This window comes from Pyxicephalus adspersus, chromosome 3 (assembly GCF_032062135.1).
Source record: "Pyxicephalus adspersus chromosome 3, UCB_Pads_2.0, whole genome shotgun sequence".
Lineage (NCBI taxonomy): Eukaryota > Metazoa > Chordata > Amphibia > Anura > Pyxicephalidae > Pyxicephalus > Pyxicephalus adspersus.
In genome coordinates, this window is record NC_092860.1 from 96,668,584 (window position 1) to 96,696,333 (window position 27,750).

Sequence of the window (27,750 nt, forward strand, 5' to 3'; positions counted from 1 at the left end):
GGGCATCATTTCTCCTGTTTATTAGGTTCTAGGGTGGGAAGTCTGATACATGCTTAGTAAGCATCTGTTTGTGTATTGTCACCACCAATGGGGTGCAAACAGGAATAATCCAGTTATCTAGGTGTCAATCCCACCAGCAGGAGTGAAGCAGTGGATAAATGCTCCACATTTCTCACCTGAAAGCCACAAGGATGCATCACCTTCCAGCTGATCTTGCACCTGAGCTCCATGTGGAAGTCTGTGTTTACTAGCTACTCCCCACTTGTGGTGACACCTACAACCACACATACTATGCCACTGTTTGGGTTACATTAGTGATCCTTTGGGTCCTTGTCACTCACCTTAATCTTGCTGTTCCATTATCTGCACCCCTTTTTTTTTGTCTCAATGTCTGGACCACACTTCATAGATCATCACCAAGCCCTTCAGGGTCTCATAGACCAAAGCAGTTTTCTTTTTTGTTTCTACCTCCAGGGCTTTCATGCCAACAGTTTATGGTATCTCCTATCTTGGGTCTCAAAGAGCTCAGTGTCAAAGACCTCAAAGTCAGAGTATTGAGTCATTGGGCCTGATATATTTAAGCTCTACAAGGCTGGAGAAGATACACTTTCATCAGTGAAGCTGGGTGATCGAGCAAACATGGAATGGATGTTGTCCAGAATTTAAAACATTTTGATAGCAAATAGCTTTTAGTAAATTCATTCCACGTTTGCTGGATCACCCAGCTTCACTAATGAAAGGGTATCCTCTCCAGCCACTATTCACCAGGGGGATTCTTGGCCAAGGACATCAAATGTGCAAATCTTCACATACCAATGTGCTGCACACCAGCACTATCCATGGTTCACTGTCGGACCTTGCTGTCTCCTTTATGTTAGACATTTACGGTGTTCACAAAGGTGCCCGTCCTGGAATTGGATCTTTTTAGATCCAAGTGATAAAATACATAGATGACTTTTGTTTGCAGAAACAGTCATTATCGGCTCTGGAGGGCAATGTGTCAGTTGTAATGAACACTCAGGTGTTCAGACTGCAGGTCTGTGGATGGATCTGGAACCCACAGAGGTCATTGGTGACAACACATACCAAGTAACTAATGCTTCCTTGCAAGCTGCATATGCTTCAACCTTATAAATGCCTAAGGACTTGAACCGTATCTATGTGACAGAGGGCTGATCAAGAACCAGTGCTGTCACACGCCAGCCACATGGTCCTCCATTCCTGGCTCCTGGATCTCAAGTGGTACAAAGTGGTAGGAAAACAACTGTGTACATTTGCTGTTGGGATTAATCCAATCAGATACAACTGAAACAACTAAACAGGAATGATACATTTTACATAGAGAAAAATAAAGTGAATCTAATTTTAAGTGGGCTGTAGGGAGGAGAAATCTAGAAGCATTTTATTTGTAAAGGGCTGCAAAATAAATGTCTAATAGTCCAATAAATAAATTTCCAGTAGTCCCAAATGCAGCATGTCTTTAGTCTCCAACAAGTCCTATAGTGTGTTGCAGACCAGCTACTGTTGCAAGTCTGTGGTGTCCAAAAGCTTACTATACATATTAAATATTAGGAGTTGTTTTTATAAATCATTCCTCTATTAATGCAACCTAGATTTGTCTCTAAATTTGTTAGAATATACAGCATTTAATATTTTGACAGCTGTGCACCTTTGATATTTGGCCACTAGGGGCAGAATGAGTTATTGTTTTATATGCAATGAAAGGAGCAATGTAGGATTCGAATGGCTGTGAGAAAACATGCAATTAAATTAACATTTAGAAATATTGCCCTATGTGTGATCCTTTTGTGATGTAGGGACCAGCGTGAAGCCCAAATAGTTAAAGTTCACCACCACTGCTGTAGATCAAGAGTACTTATTTTTTTAATGCTTGTCGCTGGTAAAGTTATACCAAAGTATTAAAGTGGAAATAAAGTCCCACTTTTAAGATTGGCCATTCAGGCAATGTAATTGTTGTTCAGGAACACACGATGACAATTTTTTTCTTAATATATAATTTCCTTTTATTATTATTGCCATAACTATCTGTACATTATCAGTAAGTATAACATTATATACAACATATCCATTCACTGGCCACTTGTGATTAGAAAACATTATACAGATTGCACTTGTAAGACAAGACTACTGCATTGTATTCTTGATCACCCTGCTGCTCATAGGAACCCTGCACTAGCCAGCAATCACATAAACATCTGTTATAAGCTGTACATATCTTTGTTTTGCTGCACACTTATTTTTTTCTTATTAAAAGCGAAAGCTGTATACATTTTAATGTAAGATAAGTTATTAAATAGAAAGTAGTTACTAAAATCAAGTCCAAAGTTGTTTTATTATCTTTATCAAAGATCTATATTACAACATGCTCTGGTAAATTATTTCTTGCCTTGGTATACTGGATGTTATAACTCATTTAATGCTAATAATTGCTGGCATTAAATCTTTTGTGTTCCATGGCTTACACAATAGTACATATTCATTCTACATCATATATGAGCTAGTTTGAGTTCAGATAACATAGTAAGAAAACAGACAATGACTGTACTTATCAGCTCTTCTTTCTGATAAGACTTTATCCATACTCTGCAACCCATACAGCATTTTTCTGTTCTTGATTTTTATAGATATTCATTAAAAAGTTTTATCTAAGTAAGTAGGATAAAGAAAGCATTGTCTGATTCAGTGCTGCAGAGGTTACATCGCACAAATGAAGTCTAATGTCTTTGGAAATGTAATTCATAATAAAAAAATAAAACAGAAGACAAGAAACAAATGGTTATATAGGGATTGACCATTAGATGGTAGTGTTTTAGTATGGTATTTTACCCTGATCTATACAAGTTTTCTACTTTGAGTATACATTGGTATTTCCAAAGATGAGTCATAATCAAAATTCTGCCTGAATAGTTCCTTGTCAGTTCTGCACCATTCAGTTCCGGAAATTCCAATTTTTAAATGGTTGAGGGAGTTGGTGCAAAATAAATGTATCTCTTCTAAAGCACTACTCTCCCAATTTTGTTTGAACTTTTACTATTTTTATTATTATTATTGATAATAAACAGGATTTATATAGCGCCAACATATTACGCAGCGGTGTACATTAAATAGGGGTTGCAAATGACAGACTAATACAGACAGTGATACAGGAGGGGAGGACCCTGCCCCGAAGAGCTCACAATCTAGTAGGTGTGGGAATTTACACACAATAGGATGGGAGATATGTAGTGGTGGGAAGTAGTGATGGTTTCAAAAGGCAGAAGAAGATGGGTAGGCAAGTTTGAAAAAATGGGGTTTGAGTGCTCTTTTAAATGAGCAGAAAGTAGGAGCAAGCCGAATGAGACGAGGAAGACCATTCCAGAGATTTGGGGCAGCTCTAGAGAAGTCTTGTATCAGTGCGTGTGATGTGGTTATGAACTTGATTTGACCATTCTGGGTGATTGAACTTTTTTTTTCTGGAAACACCACTGAATGCAATAAATCAATAAATGCCATTGTGTTTAGTAGCTTACAAATGATTTGTGAAGTGCATTCTTACCAATGGTACTGGTGGATTTAAGTGGTAGCTGCAATGAAAGCATCCACCTTTCATGTAAAGAGAATCTGTCACTGTCAGTCAGGCCTCCCCGCTTATATTCCCCATGTTTGTGCTCCTCCCTTCATTTTTCTGTCCTAGAAAAATTCCAATACCTCTGGATATGGAAAAACAAGTGCTTTGGTCTTGGTAGCCAATTGCCAGGCCTGAACAAGTGGCAGAAGGTAGATGATCATTCATGCAGCCTACACAAAGGATTTTGTCCATGATAGAGGAAGGTGGAGGGTGGGGAAGAAAAATAACCATAAAGCTTGCACTGTCAAAAGGACATGTCACTGTGTTCTCAATTACATTTTTACAATAAACCTAAATGTTGCAAACCCACTAAATCATTTTTGCAAGGATTTATCAGTCTACATCAGTGTTTTTTTTTGACTGCTGACGCAGGGGCATTCAACCTTCCAGTGTAGGTTGGATCCTAACAATATTTGCATGTTACCGATGAGGATAAAATAATATCTTGCCACATGCCACAGTGTTGTACTTTTTCTATGGCTCAAGGATGTGTTTGGCTCAAAGGCACTCCTCTGCACTACGTTTTTTCAGTTCAGAGAAACTAAAACTCGTTAAACCTCAGAGAAAGTCTCAAAGCAGCTGCACATTACTAAGAATAATTATATCCTTTTTTTAATAAGCAAAATAAATGTATATGTGGCCATTTGTAAATGTTTATGCTTCATTCATGGCCAAAAAACCAAATGGGGGTAATACATTATTTGACATTTGATTTTTTTTCCTAACTTCCTGCCTGTAGCACAAAAACAATCTTAGAAATCATCAACACAGTTTTATATAGACTTATATAAGATGCTTGCCTGGTCACTGTACATAAAAGTACTGTACAGTCACTGCAGCTTTGGCCATCACACTAACCAATTTTATCTATTATAGATCTAATGAAAGAAAATAATTTTTTTTGTCAGATTCATTACAATTCTGATTTACACGGGTTCAGTTTTGCTTTAAAGCAAATTGTGTCAAGCTGTGATCGTTGGATGTATTTTTCATCTACTGGATACCAAGGTTTCCCCACAGTAAAAATTAACAGATGGTATTTAAAAACTTTCCTTTTTTTAAAGAAAATGCTACTGTTGACTCTTTGCTGTCTCTGGTAATCAAAATCCCAGAGAGTACCCAGAGCAACATTTTCTCCAAGAAAGATGTATATTTTCACCTGTTATTCTTTATTTATCTGCCTCAAGAATGACTATTAACAAAGTTACCGTTTCAGTAAAGATCTATCGTAATGCTAATGAATGTTAAAAAGGAGAAAGGCTCCTTTTTAACATAGAGATGCACTTTAATATGAATTTTACCCATTACATTAGGCTATTACAATGTAGCATAATTATAGATTTTATAAAGTGATTCCCAATATTTCTTCACTTGTGATGCTAATGAGATTCAAACAAGCAGCATTTTGCAGGACCAATTAATTCAACTGCAAAATACCAGAAGATAAATATGACTGGAACTGGCATTTAACAGAGAACCCTGTACAACCATACGATTCCATTGTGGCTAATAAAGTGTTATAGTTTTACTTACACCTACATACAGCCACACTTCCCTTACCCTGCTTTATAGAAGTATTTACCCTGTTTGCATGTCAAATTGGAAAAATCTACAAAAAATAAAGAACTGCAAAACAGTAATTGCTAGAATTAAAATCAAATATTCACCTATTGTGCTATGAAATAATTTAAAAAGCTCTGGTGTAACACATTGTCATCTTGTCCATTCAGGGCAAAATAATAGTTTCTCTGTAAGGCTAAAGCCACCAACCTCTTTTACCTGCCATTCTAGTAACCCCCCACCCTCCCTGTAGCTGCAGCCCCTCCACCAAAATATCTAGTGTCAGCCAGTATTGGAGCTCACAGTATTGGAATAGTAATGGCCACCCACACTGTCACAGGGTTTAGGCCTAGTGAATGGCCACTGGGTACAGTTTACTATATCATAGGACCAGGTCACACGCACCTGAATACCTGATTGCACCAGATATTTTGCATGGCAGCCACACAAGCATGAGCGACAGGAGAGTATAAAATTGTCATGGAGTCAGTGGCTCTTTAAATGGAGTCCACTTGATTTAAAGCGTCAAACAAATATACATGTGGAAGGTACCAGTATTTCTCAACATAGTAATATCAAGACTTGAAAAACCCATCCACCAAAACTTTATAGAGTCACAAAAGGCCTGATTTAATAAAGCTCTTCAAGACTTGATAAGATAGACTATCACTGGAGAACCTGGGTGATCCAGAAAACCTGAAATTGATATTTTTTTTTGCAAATAATTTTCTATTGTTAGGTAAATGTTTTCAATCTTTGACCAGATCAATTCCAGGTTTGCTGGATCATTTAGGTTCTCCCATGATAGTCTGTAATTTCCAGTCTTGAAGAGCTTTTATAAAACAGGTCCAGAAAGTTCCAAAATGAAAAAGTAAATGTTGCAAAATAATTACATCAAACCCCTTTGGATTTTGTCAAAAGGCGTAGGGGTGACAAAATACACATATTGATAAAGTTTCTTTGGTTTGATGGGACAAAAGCTAAACTTGTTGTTCAGTCCATAGAGCCCAGACCTCAATAAATAAAAAATCTGTAGCTAGATTTGTTGTACAACAACATGTTCTGATTAAGCTAGAACAAGTTGGCAAAATAATTGAGTAAACAATGTCTAAATCTGATGTAAAAACCTGGTATAAACCCACAGTAGTACTTAGGCGGTAAATACTTATGTATACAATGAATGGTTAATTAAAACTTTTGTACCACAATAAAATATTTTGTATCCTTACAGTTTTAAAGTACCTACTTCCTTTAACCATGCAGGAACGTTAGTCCCTGCAGCAGCTTATGATAACCTCCCTTTTGCAGCTCTGGTTAGCTGCCAAGAGAAAACGGACATCCCTTGTACTTCCAGATATGGCAGAGCCTCCTACCAAATGACTGCTTTCGTGTTGGCCAATGGCTGCAAGCTATCCAGTTGTGTCACATGGGAGAGGAGAGAAATTCCAGAGCTTTGTGTAAGTTCCAAGCTTTGACATGCATCTTCTCTCACTCCACTGTACGGAGAAGTGTGGAAGTGCAATGATTACAAGCCCTGGTTAAATCAAACTATGTTGTAAAACAAAATTATAAATATAACAATTACATTTCTTTTCAGGTTGTAACACTTAATATTAGCCATGAGTAGGGTGGGAGTAATAAATCTATCTATGCAAAGCACTATAAAGTAGGCACACATTTATGGTGATAATGCTTCTACCATTGGTGTTTGCTAAACAAAAGTCATATACCATAATTACTGCGGTTTAAATACACAATGTCGTTTAATAGTACCTTGAGGGTAAAATCCATCAATCTATGCAAATGTCAGACCCTTCTCTTATAAACACTACAGCTGCCTTTTTCAAAGTTTTTACCTCAAAAGAATACTTAAAATAAACTTTGGGTCTTAGGGAACCCCTCTAAAAATTAATTCATGCATGCATGTGTCTTCAGATGGGAGGTCAATTAGCCAAAGGTTAAGGATCCCTTAACAACCACTGGCGGATCCCTAGGTTTCCACAGGACCCTGGTTGATAATGGCTGCTATACATGTTGACTATATTTTTGCGTACTCATCAAGAAGCCTCAATGCAAAGAAGGTGACATTTGTATCTGCAGGCATAGTGCCAAAAGCATAAACTCTGCATTACTAATTATTTACACACCCAAATTACAGCGCCTGAACTGTTTACAAAGTTCTAATCAGCAGTGGTAAAGGATACCTGAAGTAAGGTTGTATACAGTCTGATGCCTGTGACATCTCCAGAAAATATAATGGCTTCAGTACTTTCAAGATCACTGTCTTAGTCCTTGTCCTTGGCTTTAATATGTCTTCCTCTGAATGAATAATCCAGAGCAATGTCTCACAGTATCAAAGCCAAAGACAGCCATGCAACCATCATTTTTAAAAGGAAGTCACCTTCATATTTTTCCAAGTGCATGTTTAGTATACATAGCAATGAATTACAATGAAAGTAATGTGGGGATACTAATCAAGGTGACATGAGCTCTTTGCAGATTTATGCTCAGTATTTATATTTTTACTGCACCCCAAGCTTAATAGGTAAATGTGTTTAGAAAATACATGTGTTAAACTGACAGTCTTAGCCTGAAACAGATGGATGTCTTGAAATGTTTGAAATTAACTTACATTTGCATGCTGTAAATTAAATATATGTGCCAAATTACACAACCAGTAGCAGATATGGTTATAAATCTGAGTACTGTATCATTTCCATAAACTACTTTCAAAATTTGTAATTGTGTTTATCTAGTATTATCTAAAAATACTTACACATATCATTTACAAAGTCACTGTGGAATTGTTTTAGCATTTTATATTTATATATCTAACCCTAATAAAAAAGTAGTATATTTCAGCTTAGCTTACTAGTCTTTAGATATGGAGGCTGCATTACTTTTTGATATGGAGGCTGCATTACTTTTGTTACATTACTCATGCATTGTTCTATTATTTTAGCTGGTAATCCTGCCAGTAATACACTTTATAGATTTTCAATGGAAAAGCAGTGTTGTCACCGTGAGCAGTTTACTGATTTAGAAAACTGTCACTTTTCTCTCTCTTTATTTTCACATAAAGGAGAGGTATAACTACTAGAAAAGAAATGGGAAGGCTGATAACACTGTTAAAGTTTATTTTTGTACTTCCAAACATTTACTTCACTTCACAAAAAACTAATGCATCTACCATATCTAAAGATTGTGAGCAAAATAATAAATTCGGTCTGATTTATTAAAACAAGGCTGGAGACGGTACACTTTTGTCAGTGAACCTGGATGATCCCGCAAACCTGGAATTGATTTCCTAAATCATTTGCTGTTTGTTAGCAAATGTTTTCAATCCTGGGCCAGATCCATTCCAGGTTTGCATGATCACCCAGGTTCACTGATGAAAGTGTATCTCCTCCAGCCTTGGAGAGCTTTTAATAAATTAGGTCCAATGAATAAACTCCCAGCATCAGCCTACTTAGACAATAAATCAAGGACCAAATAAAATGATGCTTTAAATCAAAAGAATCTAAGTACCTAATCAAAAGCTTCCTTTTTTTCCTGGTCTTTAAAAAACAATTCCTCTTACAAGCTTTTACATAGATGACCTTCACTCTCTGTATCCTTTCTGATATCACAGATATTGTAGCTGTGAATTCATGATACAGTAAACATGTTCACTGTTAAATGACTCATTATTCAACCCCTGCACACCCATGCCAACAGACCATAATTGCAATTCATAATTGCAGATTCACAATTGCAATATTAACAGAGCAGAAACGTACTCCAAAAGTGCTCGTGGATGGAGAAGATGGAATAGAACACATAGTTTTATTAAAGCATCGCTTGTTCTGGTATTCTCCCAGGAATGCTAGCAGTTAATGTTTCCATTGATAAGAGGTGTAAATAATTGACGTGGTTATATCACTAAAGTACTGGAAACCAGAATTACATTACTAAAATGCCATGATCTCTTGAATGGATAGAAATTGTAATAGCGAAATACATTTAAAAAAACTAAATCTGAAATGATTAACATATTTAAGGTATTGTGTGCTATAAATCTACGGTAGATATTTTTCTTCAAGTATCGGATTCTTTTTTTTTTTTTTAGTTTATTGCCATTGTACGTGCTGTTGATAGATCTCCTTGGCCTATTATTCACTCGCACCTTGACATACCAGGATTTAGCTTTTCACTTAATTTATGAATCAAGGCGGACAACTCATCAGTGGCTTGTGATTTGTCTTCAAGAAGTTCATAACGGAGGCTGGAAATATCTTGTTTTATTTCTTTTAATTCACCTGGAAAAAGAACACAGAAGTCATTGGTGTTTAGATAGATAGCGGAGATGGATATTTTTTGTCTATTAAGGAAGCCTTTTTTGTTTGTGGATTTCTTGTCGCTAGCAGTACAGGATGTCATCCCTTTTATCATAGTGATCTCTAGACCCAAATCCTTTTATTAGTAAGAATAGTATGTTTTCATCTTTTTACTCTTTGGTTGGTGCAGTTGACTGATTTGAATCAGGCAAGACCTAATAAAGATTTCTAGGAAGTAATGCTTTCATAGAATGAAAAGAACTGCTGAATGTTACTAAATTACCATCCATACCCTATCTTAATTTTTCTGGCATTGTCTATTTAAATAGTTGTTCCTTATTACACTGTTTTACTGTTTCTTTGCAGTCACTTTCCTCTTTTTATGTATTTTCTAAATCTTACAATGCTTCTTGCTGTGTAGAATATCAAATGTGTGGTCAGTATTTTTTGAGCAATTTAAAAAAAGAATAGGCATCAACCATCATTTACAGTATAATGTGCATGTACAGTATAATGATGAAGTATGTGTTGCTTCCTTCCTTTATCTCCACAAACTTAAGACATATCTCCTATTTAATATGCAGATTCGTTTTTTTTTTTAATTTTAGGTTATGCAATTTTTGACATGAATATAAGATTTCATATTTTTCATTAGATTTACCAACAGCTGTATAATATCTTTTTCTTTTTGTTCCATTGGACAATCAGACAAGAGGTTAAATTTAAGTCTATGAAAGCATTACAACATAAAACATTCAACATTGCTTTTTTGTAAATTAAATAAAATATAGTGTTATTTAGTTTAATATTACTTTTCCAAACCAGTTTATGACCGTGTAAAATGCCAAAATGCAAATGTCATTGAATCATCTGTCTACCAGCAGATGGCATTAAATATGTTTAATTTGTGGGGATTTAAGTTATAGAGTAATATTTCATTATCAACAGGCTTGTAACGTTTGTGGCTGCAGCAGATCTATTTTATATGCTAATTAGTGGCTAAATTTGGGTAGATATTAAAAATAGGGAGTAAATGAATCTTGACAAAATCCAATAACTTCTTGATTTAAACTCTATTAAATGGGACAAGCTGTTGCAAATCTAGAATCATATCAATTGGCTGGATGTAGGTGCAAATGATTAAATGATTGCAAATGATTGCAAATGATCTTCAAAATCTGGCTCACTACTGTTCGGATACACTGTAGAGGGCAGGCAGAAATAAAGCTCTATCTGGTATAGCAGATCTGTGTATGTTGAAGAGGGCAATATGTAAGACAAATTCACATAAACACAAGGCACTTATACCCTAATCTTCTATAAAACAGTGAACTATATTTGGACATTAGGGATAAATAAAAGACCTGACTCATACTATGTGCGTTATGTTTTGCATACAATTAATGTACTTGAGATGACATGTGGTTAAAGTACAGTACATGTGCAACAGAAGCCAAAATACTTTATTTTGTTTTCCTTGCTTTTGATTGCATTTTTTCATTTTTTGAGCCTAATAAAATGTTTTGCCTGAGCTTATTGGAAACTTCAGTTGGACACTGCAACAGGCGCCAATGGAAGTGGTGTGAATGGGCCCTTTTAGGGGAAAATCTTGGAAATATGCTACTGATCCATGCATGACAAAAAAAAAAAAAAAAAGAACACTTTAATGACAACTTGAATAATACTGTTGCAGGCATATAATGCCCTATTATTATAGTGAGCCTTACCTTCATTGACTTCATCATTCTCTTTGTCTACCTGAGCTCTCAGCACGTATCTTTTTATAAGTCTTTTCATTATTTGCTGTAAGAAAAAATGACAAGAAGACACAAAACATAAGTCCCTCCAATATTGTTGTCAGAATTGTTAGAATAGACAGGGGCACTTTAATCTCAGTACATGTAAACATATAAAGCAAGGTAAATAAACAGCTGTTTTTTTTTTTCATATGTAAAGATAGTAATATGGGATCACTAATCACAATTAGTAAATGTTCTCACATTGAAAGACTTAATAATACAATGAAGAGCGACTCACTTGATAGCGTGTTGGCTGATGAAGAATACTATTGAAGCTGCGAGACTCAAACACCTTGGTGCTGGACTGAGAGAACAGATTGAGCTGTCAGAAAGACAAGATCAATGAATTTAAATAGGATCATAACTGATAAGAGAAATGGAAATATGTAAGTACATTGTGGATATAGACAAAACAGCAGTTTGCTGAATCATTTAAAGTATTGTTTCTTTTAAACATACTTTTATTTGTCCTTTATACTAAATTATCAAAAAAGTCAATCAACAAGAAAATGATATTTGATAGTCAGCAAACAATACACTGTAACTAACAAAAGAGAACATTTAGTTATTCAATAAACAAAGTACATAAGATTAATATTTTAATGTTTGCTAAGTGCAAGATTCTAGTTTGGGTGGTGGAAAACTAATACAAGGTAAGGGGTAAATATAAATCATTCATTGGTAAACCTGCACTTATTATAATAATAACATTTTAATTAAGCAGAAGCCTATTTAGCCTTAGCCCAGAGATCTCCTCTGCAATATTTTTTTTTATGCAGCTAGATGATTAGTCGCTTGTTTTGGGGTTTGCACCCCTACTCTTATACAGCAGACTGCAAAAGGCTGATCAGGTCACATTCAGGTACTAACACTGTTTGCATTTAAATATTGGAATAATGATGCATTGATAACAGAGAGCTGCATTTTTGTCTTTTATATCTGGCTAGATAGGGGTCAAAATTTTATTAGTTGTGATAAAATCTTTGTTGAGCATTATTCTTATATTGCTTGCAGCTTCAGGTGGAAGGATCCAACAGCTCCACCTGGTGCCCCGTTGGGACATTGCATTATAATATCATGCAATGATTCCTATTTACCTGAATAATTAAACATTTGTAATTTTAAAACCATAGGAGAAGAAGAAATCAAATGCACAGTGTAGAATTTAATATCCACATTTTCTTTGAAAATTACATTACAATATAACTGTCCATATATTTCAGAGTTCCCTCAACTCAACCAAAGAAAAAAAGATGCCAAACTGCCATAAGGAAGATCACATGAAAAGCTGGCTAGCTCAGCCAACTGATCCAGCAGACCTTCCTGGGGTAGATACAGACATGCACACTCCCTAAATATCTGATTGATGAATGGGACAGGATGACCTGAACCCTCACTTGGACATGCTGCTGTCATATGAAGTCCATTCTCCCCCCTATAAGCAAATGGGGACTACTCTGGTAATGGTCGTAATAAAAAAGTTGGATTTTTAATTAATAACAAAGGAATAAATTAAAAGGATTACATGTAAGTTTATACAACATAATTGCTGATTGCTTAGATAAAACCTTCTATAGCAGTATTTAGTTACACTGAGTCTCAAGTAACATGCAAGATTCGGGCTTGCAGTTAAAAATACAAAATGGAAACTGTTTAACTCCACAAAGAATATGTATTTATGTTTAACCAGCATTGTGATCCAGACATCCGTTGCAGGATCCACTGCAGCTAGCTGCAACACAGCTTATTCAGGAAAATGTTTTTTGTTTTATAATTTTATAAGATTACTAATACCACTATAAAGGAACAAAAGCACACCGAGGAGTCATCGGTCTACTTTGTCATGCTGTCAGGATGTTCTCAGTACATGTTCCCTGCAGCAAATCCCAACTACAACTTAGTACTGCCCCTTTTTCTCCCAATCTGACCATTTAGAAAATATAGGTATTTACTCTAGTAATTCATTAACCTATTTTAATATTACACAACTGCTTTAGGTGATGTATTTAGATATGCACAGATTTCAGGTTTAAATATTTGGCTAGCATTACATTAGCCAAATAAGGTATATTTTGTTATATGCTATCTTCCCTCAATGTTCCAACTCAAACATTTTCTTTATATATTTTTACAATTTATTAATATTGTTAAACCTTTACCCTGGATTTGGAGTCACCCATTCCTATTTCAATCTCCTTCTGTAGTTTTCTTGTCCTGCACTTGCAGAAATTGATGATCCTTAACACGAGGTACACAAAGGATTTTGGACTTGGCACAATGCTAAATGGAGGTGGAAGTGTCTTCCCATCATCAAAATAGGACAACCATAATTTTGATCGAGCAAATTTCCATTCCACATCACTATCATCCTGGATCCATTAGAAAGAGAAAAAATATTATACACCATGACTTAATATACATATAACATTCTTATATATTTTATAATTTAAATTCTTTTTATATTGCTCATTTAGCATCCAATTATCTTAGAGACTCATTGGATCTTCCTTACAGGTATACAGCATATTTTATCATTTTTTATAAATACCAGTGAAAGTGGTCTACAAACATCTGAAATATCTGATTTGGGTGATTTCTCCTGTAATTGTATAGTAGGTAGTTTACAGTTAAGGAGTGGTATTGTGTGATAATCTATTGCATTACTATTTCTTTCCAGGCAAACACTTTCTCTCAGTTCATTCATCAGCTGATAAAAATATATAATGTTTGTTACAAATGAGCTGCAGCTCAACACACAGAAATGAGACAGGTGTAAATTCGCAGCAGTCTTTTTGCTCATCTTCAGTGATCCATAATAGAAGCTAGAGCATGGCTGGGGTGATGTAAATGCTGTTTTCATTCAGCAAGTTTCTAATAGAAGATTTACAGTACAGAAGACTAGACATAAATCTTCCCAGAGGAAATCACCTTATTTTATTTTACTGCAGTCATTAAAAGGTGATAAAATTCATAGCCTTGGCCCGTTATGTCATCTAATCTATGTCCTGAAGGCTGCTGGGTTAGAAGACCCAACTTATTAAAAAAAAAACCTTAAAATATAAATGAGACAAGGCTTTAGAACAAAACCTGCTTTGACTGGGTATTATTTGATGGAGACTTAACATTTTATTATTTATAAAGTATTGATCAAACTCAAGAACTCATCAAGTCACATTTCTCTGACACCCGGGAAAATACTATTACTAATATAGATTGTGAGGAACTGTGAACTTCTTTCTTTGGCATTCATTATTCATTAATACATTTACTAGCTGTACCCTGCATAAATAGTATTGTTTGTTAGCTTATACATTGTTTTAAAATGAATTTGGAAAAGGCTCACAAGCCATTATTATATTTCCTCCTTTTTGTATTCAGCACATTTATGTGGTCATCATTAGTCACCAAAAAATGGAAGAAAATAATTTTGCAACACTTTACTTCTTGGATTCTCAGAGCACCGCTGCTTCCACATATCCAATACCTACACTGCCTCCATTCCAGGACTATTCCCTCCTAAAAATGCCCCTAAGCAGTGCCACACAAGCTGGCTCCTTAAAAAAATGTTTTTTGGGGGGTTCACTACATCAGGGCTTATAGTAGTGAAGTTAAGATTGATGATTTCGACTCAGAATGGCTGGTGAGTAATATTAAAAAGGTTTCATTGAAGGCTTGGAGCCTTTGTCAGTAAAGAAGGCTTACAGGTAAACTCCTGAAACATGTTGTATACATTTTATGATTCTTCTCTGACAGTGATGATACAGACTGATCAGGGCTCTGGTTCCCTGGCATCTACAAGATCATATGCTAGAAAGAAACCAGGGTAGAATGGTGGCTCATGTCACCCTTTTTTGGGCTCCACCAATATTTCAACCTTTCCTTCAGGAAGATATATCCCGATCCTCTACAAATTATATTATCAGTCAGAGGTCAAAGCACATGCTGCCTTTAATGTCATGAGTATTTTGTATATATATACATAGTGACAAGATATTGACAGACATGGTGATAGGCTAGAAAGAAGAAGGTATATTACAGAAAATAAATTACTGGTTTCCACTGAAGAAGAATGTGTTTCACTGTGGACATGTGTGAAGTTATGTGTGAATTTTTTTTTATTTAAAAAGCATTATGTTTGGAAACCTTGCCTCATTTCATGGCTGCTCATCCTCACTGCATCCTGATGTCAATAGGTTTAGACTACGCAATACAAATGTAATATGAACCTTTGTAATCTTAGGGTGTGTAGTTGATAAATGACTATACTGGGGAGAGAACTGCCTCATGAATTCAAACATTTTAATAAATGTCAGTGCTATATATGCTCTATTAGAATACATATAGAACAGGCAATTATGCCTTTCTTTAAGTTGGCTATATTCTCTAAACAATCTCCCAGGGTATGCTATTTTTTGCTGGATTTAAAACTTACAGAAGGGGTTGGTGACAATAATGAGTACAGTCAGGCTGTAGAGCTGCCCTAGGCACTTTTGAGACATTTAGAAATCAAGCTGACCTTAGCAGAAGTAAAAAAAGAAGTCCCGTTGTACAGGCACAAACCATATATGATATGATTATGTGCTTTAAATCTTTGAGGTCAGAATGTTCTATTGGACAGTTCCTTCAAACTGCCTGGTTTATTTAAAATTAGAGTCTATTGGTCAAGAGCCTGCAACGTAAGAGAAGAAGACTGCTTGCAATTTAGGTTACAGAGATTTTTTTTTATTCAGGGCCCATCTGCCTTCAGTTGTAGATGATTTCTCTCTACCAATAGCCATGTAAGACAATAATTAAAAAATAAATTAAACATTTTAAACGTTGTACACGTCATACATATCCTAGGTCATAGGCATTGATCTAAAAGTGCCTTGTAAATAAAACCTTGGTTAATGGGTCTCTGACTATGCAACTGATTTATGAACAGCTGTTATGTCTATGGAACTGGAAAAAACATAAAGGGCAGTAGAAAATCATATTTCAAAGACTTGCAAAAGTCAGAACCTGACCAACCAATAATGTATGTGGATAACATTTTTTGCCAAGTCAGGATAATACACACACCACACACACACAAACACAAATCTTGTGAGATTTAATACACACACACAAATCTTGTGAGATTTAATTCAATCGAGACTCACTTATCAGCAGTGACATTTCTTGCTGGTTTCCTGGGACCAATCACAGAATGTTATACTTCCTTTATCTACTATCCCCAGAAATCCCCAGACAGCATTCTATTATTTATCTGTCATTCCATATTTTTGATAACACAGAACATTTAAAATAAATGGATTTGTTGTGTACTGTTGAAATTAAACCTGTTTTTCCTTTTCATAGACATAAATAATACTTGTCCTGTTTCATTGCTATAGAGTAATAATAGTGCTGTGCTTGTAAAATGCATTTTATATTGATTAAAATAAATGGAACATGTATACTCAGACCTGTTTTCTGTTTAATTATATAAGAACATCAAAACTTCCTTTTTTCATTATTCCTGTATGGCTTTCATGTCTTTTTAATTCTAATTTCATTCTTTATAATTAATGCTTAGCTAATATCTGAATATACTCAGGGCTTCAATAACATTTTATTTATGACAATTAGGCAAACAGAAAGAGCATTTAACATTTCAAAAATGTTTTTGGTAGCCGATTTTTAAAGGATATAATAGGTTCAAATTGTAACTTTTCTCTTAAACTAAATGCGCCAATGTAATATACTGTGAAATATGTTCGTTTCTGAACCTCCTGTAAAAAAGCTTTTAAAGTTCTGTAACAGTTATTACGCTCTGGGTTCACCATGTTATAATAAAAGAGAAGAATATTTAATGCATATCATGACTCACTGAATAAACAGCAAAAATCATTGTGGCATTATACATGTTTTATTTATATTATTGCTTTGCCTTTTAAACAAAAAGAAATAGAAACCTTTTCAGACGTTTTCAGTAGGTTATCCAAACACAAAGCAGTATTCCATTAATACATCTAAATATACATTTAAAATACATTTATGTAAACGATTTTACATTTCAAATTATTTGTCATTCCGCCGTTCATTCTGTAGATCATTCAGCCACTCTGGAGATTGTTATGTTCCTTTCGCCATGCCATAGTCAGGAGTAAGCCGTTAATTTTCACCACTGTAAGTTCACATATTTCTGTTCCACCTGCCTATAAGATTGGCAGGTTTAACTCTAAGTGCTCAAAGTGTATAATCTCTTACTCTCAATTTAAAGGCAGCTTTAAAGTAGATTTATTGTACATGCTGTTTTTTAACTGTTTATCTCGATATAAGGTAAGGGAATGTCCTAATGTAAACACCTGTTCTGGGGATAACTATAAAATAGAGGAATTCCTCTTACTTAGAGGATAGATTTCCACTAGCTTTCTATGTCTCTAAGACTAGCGTGAAGAGACAAAGCCCTGTGTAAACTCTACATCAGTTTCACATTGGTCTGGTTGGAGCTCACACAAGGCAAAGGAGTCTCTACTTATCCACAGTGAAAACAATTGTGACTGCCCAATATAGGGGAGCAAATTTTTCATCAACATTAAAAGTCAATCAGTGGTTGTGTTGCGGTTCAAATTTTTTTAAACTTTGCAAACATCTATAATTTATGTATTATACTTCTGATATAAACGTCTGATCTAAAAGTTCCACTAACCTTAATAGCAATCTAAACTAGATTCTAAAAGTGTGTATTACAGAACATCAATTGGTGCTATATTTTGCAAAGTGGTTTAGGAAGATCCTGGCATCCTAGCCTGATGAGAGGATTAGACCACAAAGAGAGAGGGAGAGATGGAAAGATGCTCTGTAGTAGAGAAGTGAGGCTTTTCAGTGCAGGCAGGTCTTTCAGCTCACTACCATATGGTGGAAATCACATTTTTGGACAGATCAACAGCTTTAACCTTGAATGAACATAACTTACAGATATTGATTTACCAAATCTTTCTTTGTGAGCTGAAAACACATAAATGTAGATAATAAAAAGCACAGTGATCAACTACTTAGTAGAATATTCTCTGTTGGATTATCTGTAAAAAAGTAGATTTCAGGTATACATAAACCAAAAGACACCTTAATTGTATTACCTCTATTTCCTGATAAGAGCTGTTAATCATGGCAATCAACATATTAAGAAGAACCACCACCATCGTCACATTGTAGATCCCATAAAGTACATAGCCAATGTTCTCAATAAACTTGTGATCATATTTCAGAACCACAGATGTTACTTCAGATAAGCCAAATATGGACCAGAACAAGGTTTTAAAACTTTCTTCAACACTTAAAAGAAAAAAAGAAAGATATTAAAGTTAGTTTTGTTGAGATGTTACATAGTTAAGAAAATGTGCATCCTTTATAAATTCCTTTTGTACACATTTACACACTCTTCTATAGGTAGAGAATGGTGGAGATGAGGTGGAGGCAATTGTGGTTGTGTACAGATATAAATGTGAACCAGATTTGGTCTAAAATGTTTTTATTAACAGCACTGATGTTCAGCATTCTATGTTGCCTGCAAATACTTGTATTAGTCTTTAAATCAACCTTGGTCCCAGGTTATATACAGTCCTACTGCAATAAAAGTGACACACCCTATCATTTGATTGACTGTCAAATGCCAAAATCTCTACTTTCCACTGCAGCCCTGGTATTTGAAAGTTTACTACTAAGTAAGCGGAACAGCGTCAGGAAGTTTTAATGAAAAACTGTACCTCTGGTGCAAGTTAAACTTAATGTCATAGACCCATCTCCATGAGTGTAGCCTCTCTGGTTTTATACTTACATAAGACATGGTTTAAGCTGTCAACATATTAAGTTGCACAACCTTTCCCTAGGAAAGTGTTCAGAAAGTAAGGAATCCCTTCAAATTGTAATTTATGGTGAGTACAACTTACCATAGAAATAAATGGGACCATGATGCCATTTTGCAGAATGAAGTGGGCCTGAGAAGGTTGTTTTCTTGAGAAAGGCTAAGTGGTTTTAAGCAGAGCTGTACAATGAATATTGCTGAAGCAGAGGCAGTTATCAGACCAGGTGGACTGCACTTATGTGGGTGGTGCCGTGATTTAAATTGTTCTTTATTCCTAACTCATATACATCTTGGTACAGTTGTCTTTTTATGTTGGCATGCAAAGTCTGGCCGCAGTATCCAAATGCCAGGTCAGATTCACTTCAAGGTCTGTATAAACATAGCTGCCAACAGAATCTTCAGTCAAAGTGAATGAAGACTCTAGTGGTGTCTAAGTGCACGTTAACATTATATGAGAAAACATTATATACAGGAGTTTTGTGACTATCCTTTGTTACAGAGCATAATTACTTTTATGCCGACTCTAAAACGATTACCCATCCTCCCTAATTTAGTTTAGACATGCTTAATTTTTTTGTATATGTTCAATATATATAGTGGCTGCTGGTAATAACAATTGCTACTGATAACTGCAGTCTAGGTATGCAAATGATGGAAACTAACAAAAGTGCACAGTAATTGAGTTAGATCATTTATCTTCCTTGCCTCTCTGCCATTTGCTTCCATTTCCACATAAGCCAAAAGCACAAGACATTTTTTCTTTGATTTAATGACTCAGTGTTGGGATAATTCCATTTCTGTTCTCATTTAAAGAAGGGCCACAGGCCAGTATACAAGTTCATCTTTTAATTTAGTTATGTGTTCATTAAAAAATCATTACTTTTTTTAACTATTTGCAGTTCATGGACTTCTGTTCAATCTACAGTCCATGGCTAGCATGTCCATTAATGCAACCCCTTATGCTAAGACTGGCACCTGGAATAGCAATGAAAAAAGCAGTTTCAGAAAAAAATATAAATGTGTAAAACAAATAATCACAATGTTATTGGCAAAAAAAGCCCATAGCTGAAATGTAAAAATGGTTTTGTCAATACTAGGTGAAAGGGCTGAAGTGGTTACTTACACCAGGTTACAGCTATATGGGACCACCAAGTTACTTGTAAGAGAATATGACTTTATATTACGTTATTTTTGAATTTTTGAGTCAGTAGGTTGGGGGCAAGCGGATGACCAAATTGTAATACTTGTAATTGTAATCCTGGATACTTCTAATTGTAGAGGAAGAAATTTAGGACCTGATAATGTTGCCTTGATCTTCAGGCTTTTTAACCCTAATTTAAAATCTTTTGGATGGAAAACAGAGCATACATATTCTTTTCAAATGTGTACTTAGCTTTTTATATATTACCCGATTACATCTAGTCACCCAACTAGTCATTCAACACACATTACGAAACATGTATGCTGCATCAGGAAACCCACGCAAGAAAATGGCAAGCAGCCATTGCATGCATGTTAAGAGGGAAACAGCAAATGATCACTACAATTGTGATACAATCAGGAATGAAAAAAATAAATATTGTATGGAAACTATGGTAATGCTTTTGATGTGCGATGTTATAATGTCTAAATTTTACCTAAATGCCATTCAGTAAAGGTTTACATTTACTTTAAATAACCTATTCTGGTAATTTTGAATTGTTCTGTTTTGACCAAGGTAATTGTCTACATATAAATGCAAAATAACACAAGAAGAATATATTATTTTTAAAACAATCGGTACTTACGTTGTAAAGGCAGAGTTCACTTTAGCTCCCAGATAATAAGAATACAGGATAAACATCCCAATCATGAAGGCAAGAAACACCATTATAAAAAGGACCATAAATTTAAATATGTCCTTCACTGTTCTTCCAAGTGATATCTGCAGTGGTCCAAAGCTTTCATTGGCTGGCAGGATGTAGGCTATTCGGGAGAAGCTTAACACAACCGCTATAGCATATAGACCTTCAGATATAATCTGTGGATCAGACGGCAGCCATTTGTCTCTGGCTGAAAGAAAGCAGATACTTAGTAAATACCTATAATAAATGATATGGGTCTAAGTCGATTAGTGTCTTTCAAAATGAATGAGCTACATCAAATTTTTCTTCTAGCTGGTATTCTGGAAATGCCTGTTTGTATGAAATTCTATGTTCAACACATTATTATTGTTGTTTAATATATTTGTTTTGCAATCATTCCTAATATTTAAGTAAAAAATTGCAATAAATGCATTTTGCCCTCTGTTCCTTCACAATATTGGAAGATAAAAGGATAAATAAAATCAGTTAGGAAATGTGAAACATTTTCAAAGACCATTGTGTTACTATCTTCTTGACCATTCGGAAATACCAATAACTTTAACCCATAAATAATTCATAAATATGTCACATTATGAATTTACAACCAAACACTAAAACTAAACATGTTTTTGCACATTATGATAATGTCAAAAGAATTACTTTTTTATATGCCCTGCTTTTAATTAAATCATAATAGAAAGTTACATTCACAGACACTTCAAGATATAGGGTGATGACATAACAAATTATTGGCACTCTTAAGCCATCTGACATCAAAGGTCAGGCAGTATAATAAAGTCATTATAGTGAATTTCCACATTCATTTGCCAGTAGTGCAAATTTCAAATTGCCAGATCTGCCACAAACCCTGGTATCAGTGAACCCGAAACTTCCTACCCATTTCTCAGACAGAAAGAACCTGTTCCCAAAATTTACTTGGTGAAATATACTGCTTGATTTTTCTCTAATAGAATTCTACCACTTTTGCCTATAGAGTTCAATCTCTTGATATATTAAAAAAAAAGACTAAAGAGTTTGTTATCTATTCCAACTTATAGGATTTCATAGCAATACCCTTTATAATATAGTGTATATATATTTTCTACTTTTTGGAAAGTGCTTGGTGTCCTTGGGGGGGGATGCCAAAAAAGATACTACAGTTATTATTCTATATGAGACTGACTGAGCCATGAGTAAGTGAAAACAAAAAGGATGATTGGTAAAACTGCCTGGTATTATTTTATGTGACTAGCTGAAAAGCAAATAGAGGTTAGCGAATTTATACTTCAACAAAACATTGCTTGTAAAAGCTGCAATTAAAATCTGCTTGCTGTTTCTTAGAACAAATTATACTTTTCCGGAAATGTTTGCAGATTAATTTTTATAGATTGTTTGGTTTATAAGAATCTTCTTTTAAGTTTTCCCACTCCTGCTCTAATTTGCATAATTGGGATTTACATATTTAGTTTTTTACATGTGAGGCAAGAGCACGATGTTTTAGAACAAACTGAAACATTCAAAAAATAATTTTTTTCTATTTTAAATATATATTAACATTACCAAGTAATGAGAAGATGAGAAGACGGGAATCATTGCGGAAAATCAACAAAAGAGCTACAAAGTTTTATTTCTGCACATTGCTATGTACCTGGATGCTACAGATATTTATTCTGCATGTGGATGCCCAGAATCAATTTTGTAATAGATTATATTATGAAAACAGGCACTGACAGACTTCCTCATGATGAATAAATGAATTAGTTAATTACTGTATATCCAAATAATCAGGTTTTAAGATAGCTTCCATCGTTCATTTGATTGACATTTACTGTCTTTTTACCATATTGTAGCACATGGCTTACTGCCAGTCATAGAGGATTTTCAATAAAGAGAACTACCCTTGTGCCAAGGGATTTGACCAGTACATTTGCACTTACCCAAACACTTAATACTAAATGCTTCCAATATTCTGTTTAAAAGACCAGTAAGGTACAAATAAGAGAGGTTTATTGGAGTTTATGTTTTTAACTTGTAATGTAGCAATGTAATGTAATCCTGTAACGTAATGTAGCATATGTTAATTACACAGTTCCAGCGCAAAAGGAATCTTTATTAAAATTGTAAATTTCAGCTTTCAAGGTAATAGGCAAAAGTACTCATAGATAATATGTATTCATAATCTGATATCTGCAATTTTGACAGACTTGCTTAACTAACGACGCCATAGATTAGAAATGTACGCCCTTATCTACTATTATTTTCAATTGTCACTTTGGAAATAACTGCTATTGCCTCCAGCAGGCGAGCACTCACACCAGTAGGTGTTTCTATAATGGAATCCTAACTTTATAGTCTTTGTTGTGATCTTTAAAAATTTCGAAGAATGAATAACTTCACATTAAAATCATCTAGAGGGTCAAGGATGGTGTTAGCACTGCAGGCCGTGCCGGCGCCGCTGCTCCTAATCTCAGGCACGGGCGCCGGGTCCTATCTTTCAGGTAACCCACTACCTATGTTCCATGTCAGTGTTTCTTTTATGCATGCTCTGGTGTGTGAGCTGGCGTGGGTGTGTCTCTGAGGTAACACACACACGCCCTCTGTTTCCTACAGACTATGGCTCATGTCCTGCAGGTATTTAAAGGCACCTCCTATTACAGGAAGTTGCCTGAGCAATCTCTGGCTTACCTGCATTACTCTCAGTGCTAAGGTGTTTTGTCTATTTGCTTTGCTGTGTACCGGACCTTGCCTTCGTTTTTGGACTCTGCCTGTTTGCTGCCTGACCCTGACCTTGGAATATGTTTTTGGACTCTGCCTGTTTGCTGCCTGACCCTGACCTTGGAAATACGTTTTTGGACTTTGCCTGTTTGCTGCCTGACCCTGACCTTGGAATATGTTTTTGGACTCTGCCTGTTTGCTGCCTGACCCTGACCTTGGAAATACGTTTTTGGACTTTGCCTGTTTGCTGCCTGATCCTGGCCCTGTATCCTTGTTTCCTGACTTCTGTGGTCAGCTGCCACTGGCCTGGGGATTGCTCTGGAGTGGCGCCTGGCAGCTACCCCGCAGCTCAAGCCTATCCTCACCCTCAGAGGCTCTAGCGAAGACCTGGCAGCTGCTTAGTCACGCCTCTCTAGAGTATACCCGGTCAGTGGCACAGTGGGTCCACACCCGCTTGCATAACAGATGGCTTGAATATAAAAGTAATTTTACTGATTGATGAGAACTAGTCAAAATGTCCCATGCCTTGATTACTTCTGGGACCTTATCCCTTTCTGAAAATAGGTATTATTATATTATTAATATTTTTATTATTAATAAACAGGATTTATATAGCGCCAACATATTACGCAGCGCTGTACATTAAATAGGGATTGCAAATGACAGACTACTTAGCTCTGATGAGGTCATTGGCCACTTTAGTAAGGGCTGTTTCAGTGGAGTGGGCAGCTCTAAAACCAGACTGGAGCGGGTCAAGGAGGGAATTGGTGCTCAGGAAATGGGTGAGTCTTTTGTAGACAAGGCGTTCAAGAAGTTTGGAGACATATGGGAGAAGGGAGATAGGACGGTAGTTGGAGGGTAAGGAGGGGTCCAGTAAGGGGTTTCTTTAGGATAGGGAGAATTATGGCATGTTTAAAAGCTGAGGGGTATTTACCAGTAGTAAGTACCTAAAAAAAAAGATCCCACCTAACAGAACCAGGGGCTTTATACCAGAAAAAAATGTGTGTAGTCCACCCATTCCAACTTTTCTAACATTCCTATTGGTTGGATGGATAATTTAATTTTACAGTAGGGGGACAAGCCAGAAAAATTGTTAACGGTTACAAGCGCCAGTCTACATATCCAGCAATTAAATGTATTTCAGCAAGTATTTTTCAGAAAATACACAAGTTAAACCAATATAAAGATTATTGCAATCTTCTCTAAATATACAGTGTCACCACTGTTAGATTGGAATTCAGCTTGCAGATAATTTTTTGCTCAGGTGGTTATAAATCTCAAAGTCTAAACTCCTACACCTCTTACATTGTAATGACCTACATTATTGTTTTATGTTGTGTTAGATATTGTCTACTATTAATTTTATTGCTGGCAGCATAAATAAACATGCCTAATTCTTGTATCCACCTGTCCTTTATAAGTTATTCAGTATTCATTAAGGTATTTCACATTGTCTTCCTGCAACCTTTTCCTGGACAATTCATTATTTGTTATGACCTTGAAGATCCTCCAGCATCATCCATCTTGATTCTGACAATATACCGGTACATGTTGCACATTTGGCATCCACAATAAGCAAATTTCTTTTTGTGCAATCTATTCATTATTTTTGGAGCTTTGTAGTGCATTGATATTCTTTGTTTTTAATCAAATGAATTGCTTGTTTTTCCATCTAATGATAAGGAACCTTTTGTAAAATTGTTTTCCCGGGTAATTCATATGATGAGAGAAATATAAGGAAAGTCATTTGTTCAATATATTTATTATATCCAATCATGTTATTCTCACCTAAAACCAGCAGTCCCAGTAAAGTCTCACCATCAAATTCACACATCCAAACAGCTAATAATGTATCTGTCCCATTCATACCCTGTAAGTTCATACTTGTCAAATCCAATAACCTATCAGTATATGTTTTTGGCTGTGGAAGCAAACCCAAACAAAGGTGAGGAAAAAAATGCATGTAATAGTGTATCTGATAGGAAGATAGATCAGATCTGTCACTGCAAGACAATAGTGTCCATTACTTCTATAACTGGGAAATAGGAATATGTTGCTTGTTCAACTATTCTGTTTTTTTATATGGTATTTGGGACATCTTAAATATGATCCTTCTGCATTATATATAATATATCATGGGATCATATATAAGATTTCCCAAATACAGCTAGACTGTCTAAGGCTTAGTCTACACCAGGGGTGCCCACACTTTTTTGGCTCGCGAGCCAGGACATTTACTTGAGGCATGTTTATGAGCGTCATCTATAACTTTGCTTGCAACGTTTAAAAAATTAAAACGCAGGGTTAAAGCTGGAAAACACCCAAAAACACGTGAAAATGCGAGTTAACGATTCCATTGATTTCAATGAGGCGTTTTCCTGCGTTTCTTGTATTTTCCCACGTTTATAAGCACTTGAAACCTAAACGCATTTAAAACGTAGTAAAAGCACAGGAAAACGTGGTATAGACATTTTCCTGCGTTTTAAAGGCAAGCTTTAAAATGCTAAAAAATGTGCATAAAAACGCAGTAGGAATGCTTACATGTGTTTTTAAAAACGTCCGTGTGGACCCAGCCTTAGGGTGCTTACAATCACTGTGCTCTGTCAATGGAGGAGAAATGTGGCCACCCTTTGACAGCAGCACCTGGGACAGGAGGTGTTAGATAAACTAGTATATTCAAATGCCCTTTACATAAAAAAGACAAAATAAAGCCCAATTTGAGCTTATCTATGGGTAAATAAATAGACCCAGCAATGGCATTACTGGGCTGCAGCTTCAGTGAGCTTTTGCAGTTTTTGGTGTACCTACAAGACACATTTTATGTCTTTTGTCTAATACATATTAGTCACATAGGTTACCCTTGTTCAATTTAATTAAAGGTTTGATCTCCCAGTCAATATTCTAAATGTTAATGATGGTACCCTATCTAACAGAAACTGGTATGCTTTTCCTTGTGGTCTTCCTTTGTGACCTCAGCATTAAGTTAAACTCCAGGCAGATATAAAAAAAAAGAATATATGTTAACATTATTAACACATAGAATATATATCTTAACAAATTCAATTTGTGGTATTAAAAAGAATATATAAATTTAATATTATATGACAAGGTCTAGAAGCTATGTGTTTAATTTAAAGCAGGCCCGTACAAAAGGGTGCAAAGTGGAAGGATATCGTTTGACTAGTGTTTTGACTAGGTTGTAGTAATGTTTGGTGATCTGGGAAAAAATAGGTGCACTGCACACTTTCTGTTGATATGGTATGCAATTCCTTTGTATGTTAAGGATTTAGTAAGCTGGTGTTCAGCTTTAAAATACTGCCAATGCAGTGTATTATTTTTTTCTGTTTTTTTTTGTGCAAATGATATAGGTTTGTATATGTATTCTAATTTTTATTATGTACAGCAATGTGTCTGTAGAGAGTTTGAGCATTCAATCATTTTCTAGGAGGAATAAAAATTGGCACCTCTGGTCAGTAGTAAACACTTTACTTTAGATTTATATAAAAATAAAAAAGTAAAGGAAAACGCTGATGAGTTGCATTATCTTTTAACGACCAATCACAAATAACTGTTCCTTGAAATCTGCTTACTGACTACGTATTTATGTATATTACTGTATTATCCTTTCACTGAGTAAGCAGTAAAAAAAAATCAAGCGGTGCTGGCTGGCAGGATTGTGTATATATGTCACCAAGGTTTATCACATACTCAAGTTAAGGGAAAGTAAGGTTTGTGTCTACTATAGTGAAAATAAATTGTTGTTTTCAAAGATCTTAATAAGTTCTAGTCAGAGTCCCAGATGTCCTGTATAGCTTTAGGTGGGATAAAGCCTCCAGCATGAGTTCACAACTTACTTGTTAGGCAGATCTCCCTTATTAGGATCAGTTCCCCCCTAGCTTTCAGATATCGGAGTTGACTGATATTGAAAGTTATTGTTTTTACTCCCTCTAAAAAATGTCTTCTGACAGAACTGACTTAATGGGATAAAAGTGCTGACTGATTGTTTAGGGAATAAGGGATACCATGTTAGTCAGAAACTGATCTGAGTTTAGCAAATTAC

At 35.4% G+C, this 27,750-nt stretch overlaps 1 protein-coding gene across 1 annotated transcript in view; it reads right to left on the reverse strand.

Annotated features, from left to right (window-relative positions):
- Nucleotides 1-2,011: 2,011 nt before the first annotated feature.
- The window catches only part of TRPC3 (transient receptor potential cation channel subfamily C member 3), a 101,852-nt gene continuing 76,113 nt past the window's right edge, over nt 2,012-27,750 (reverse strand). The window contains exons 7-12 of the mRNA XM_072405789.1: nt 20,919-21,183; nt 18,407-18,602; nt 13,463-13,672; nt 11,542-11,625; nt 11,232-11,307; nt 2,012-9,486 (exon numbers count right to left, since the gene is read on the reverse strand). Coding sequence (XP_072261890.1) covers nt 9,344-9,486; nt 11,232-11,307; nt 11,542-11,625; nt 13,463-13,672; nt 18,407-18,602; nt 20,919-21,183 — 974 coding nt within the window. The 3' untranslated portion in view covers nt 2,012-9,343. The remainder of the gene's footprint in view (nt 9,487-11,231; nt 11,308-11,541; nt 11,626-13,462; nt 13,673-18,406; nt 18,603-20,918; nt 21,184-27,750) is intronic.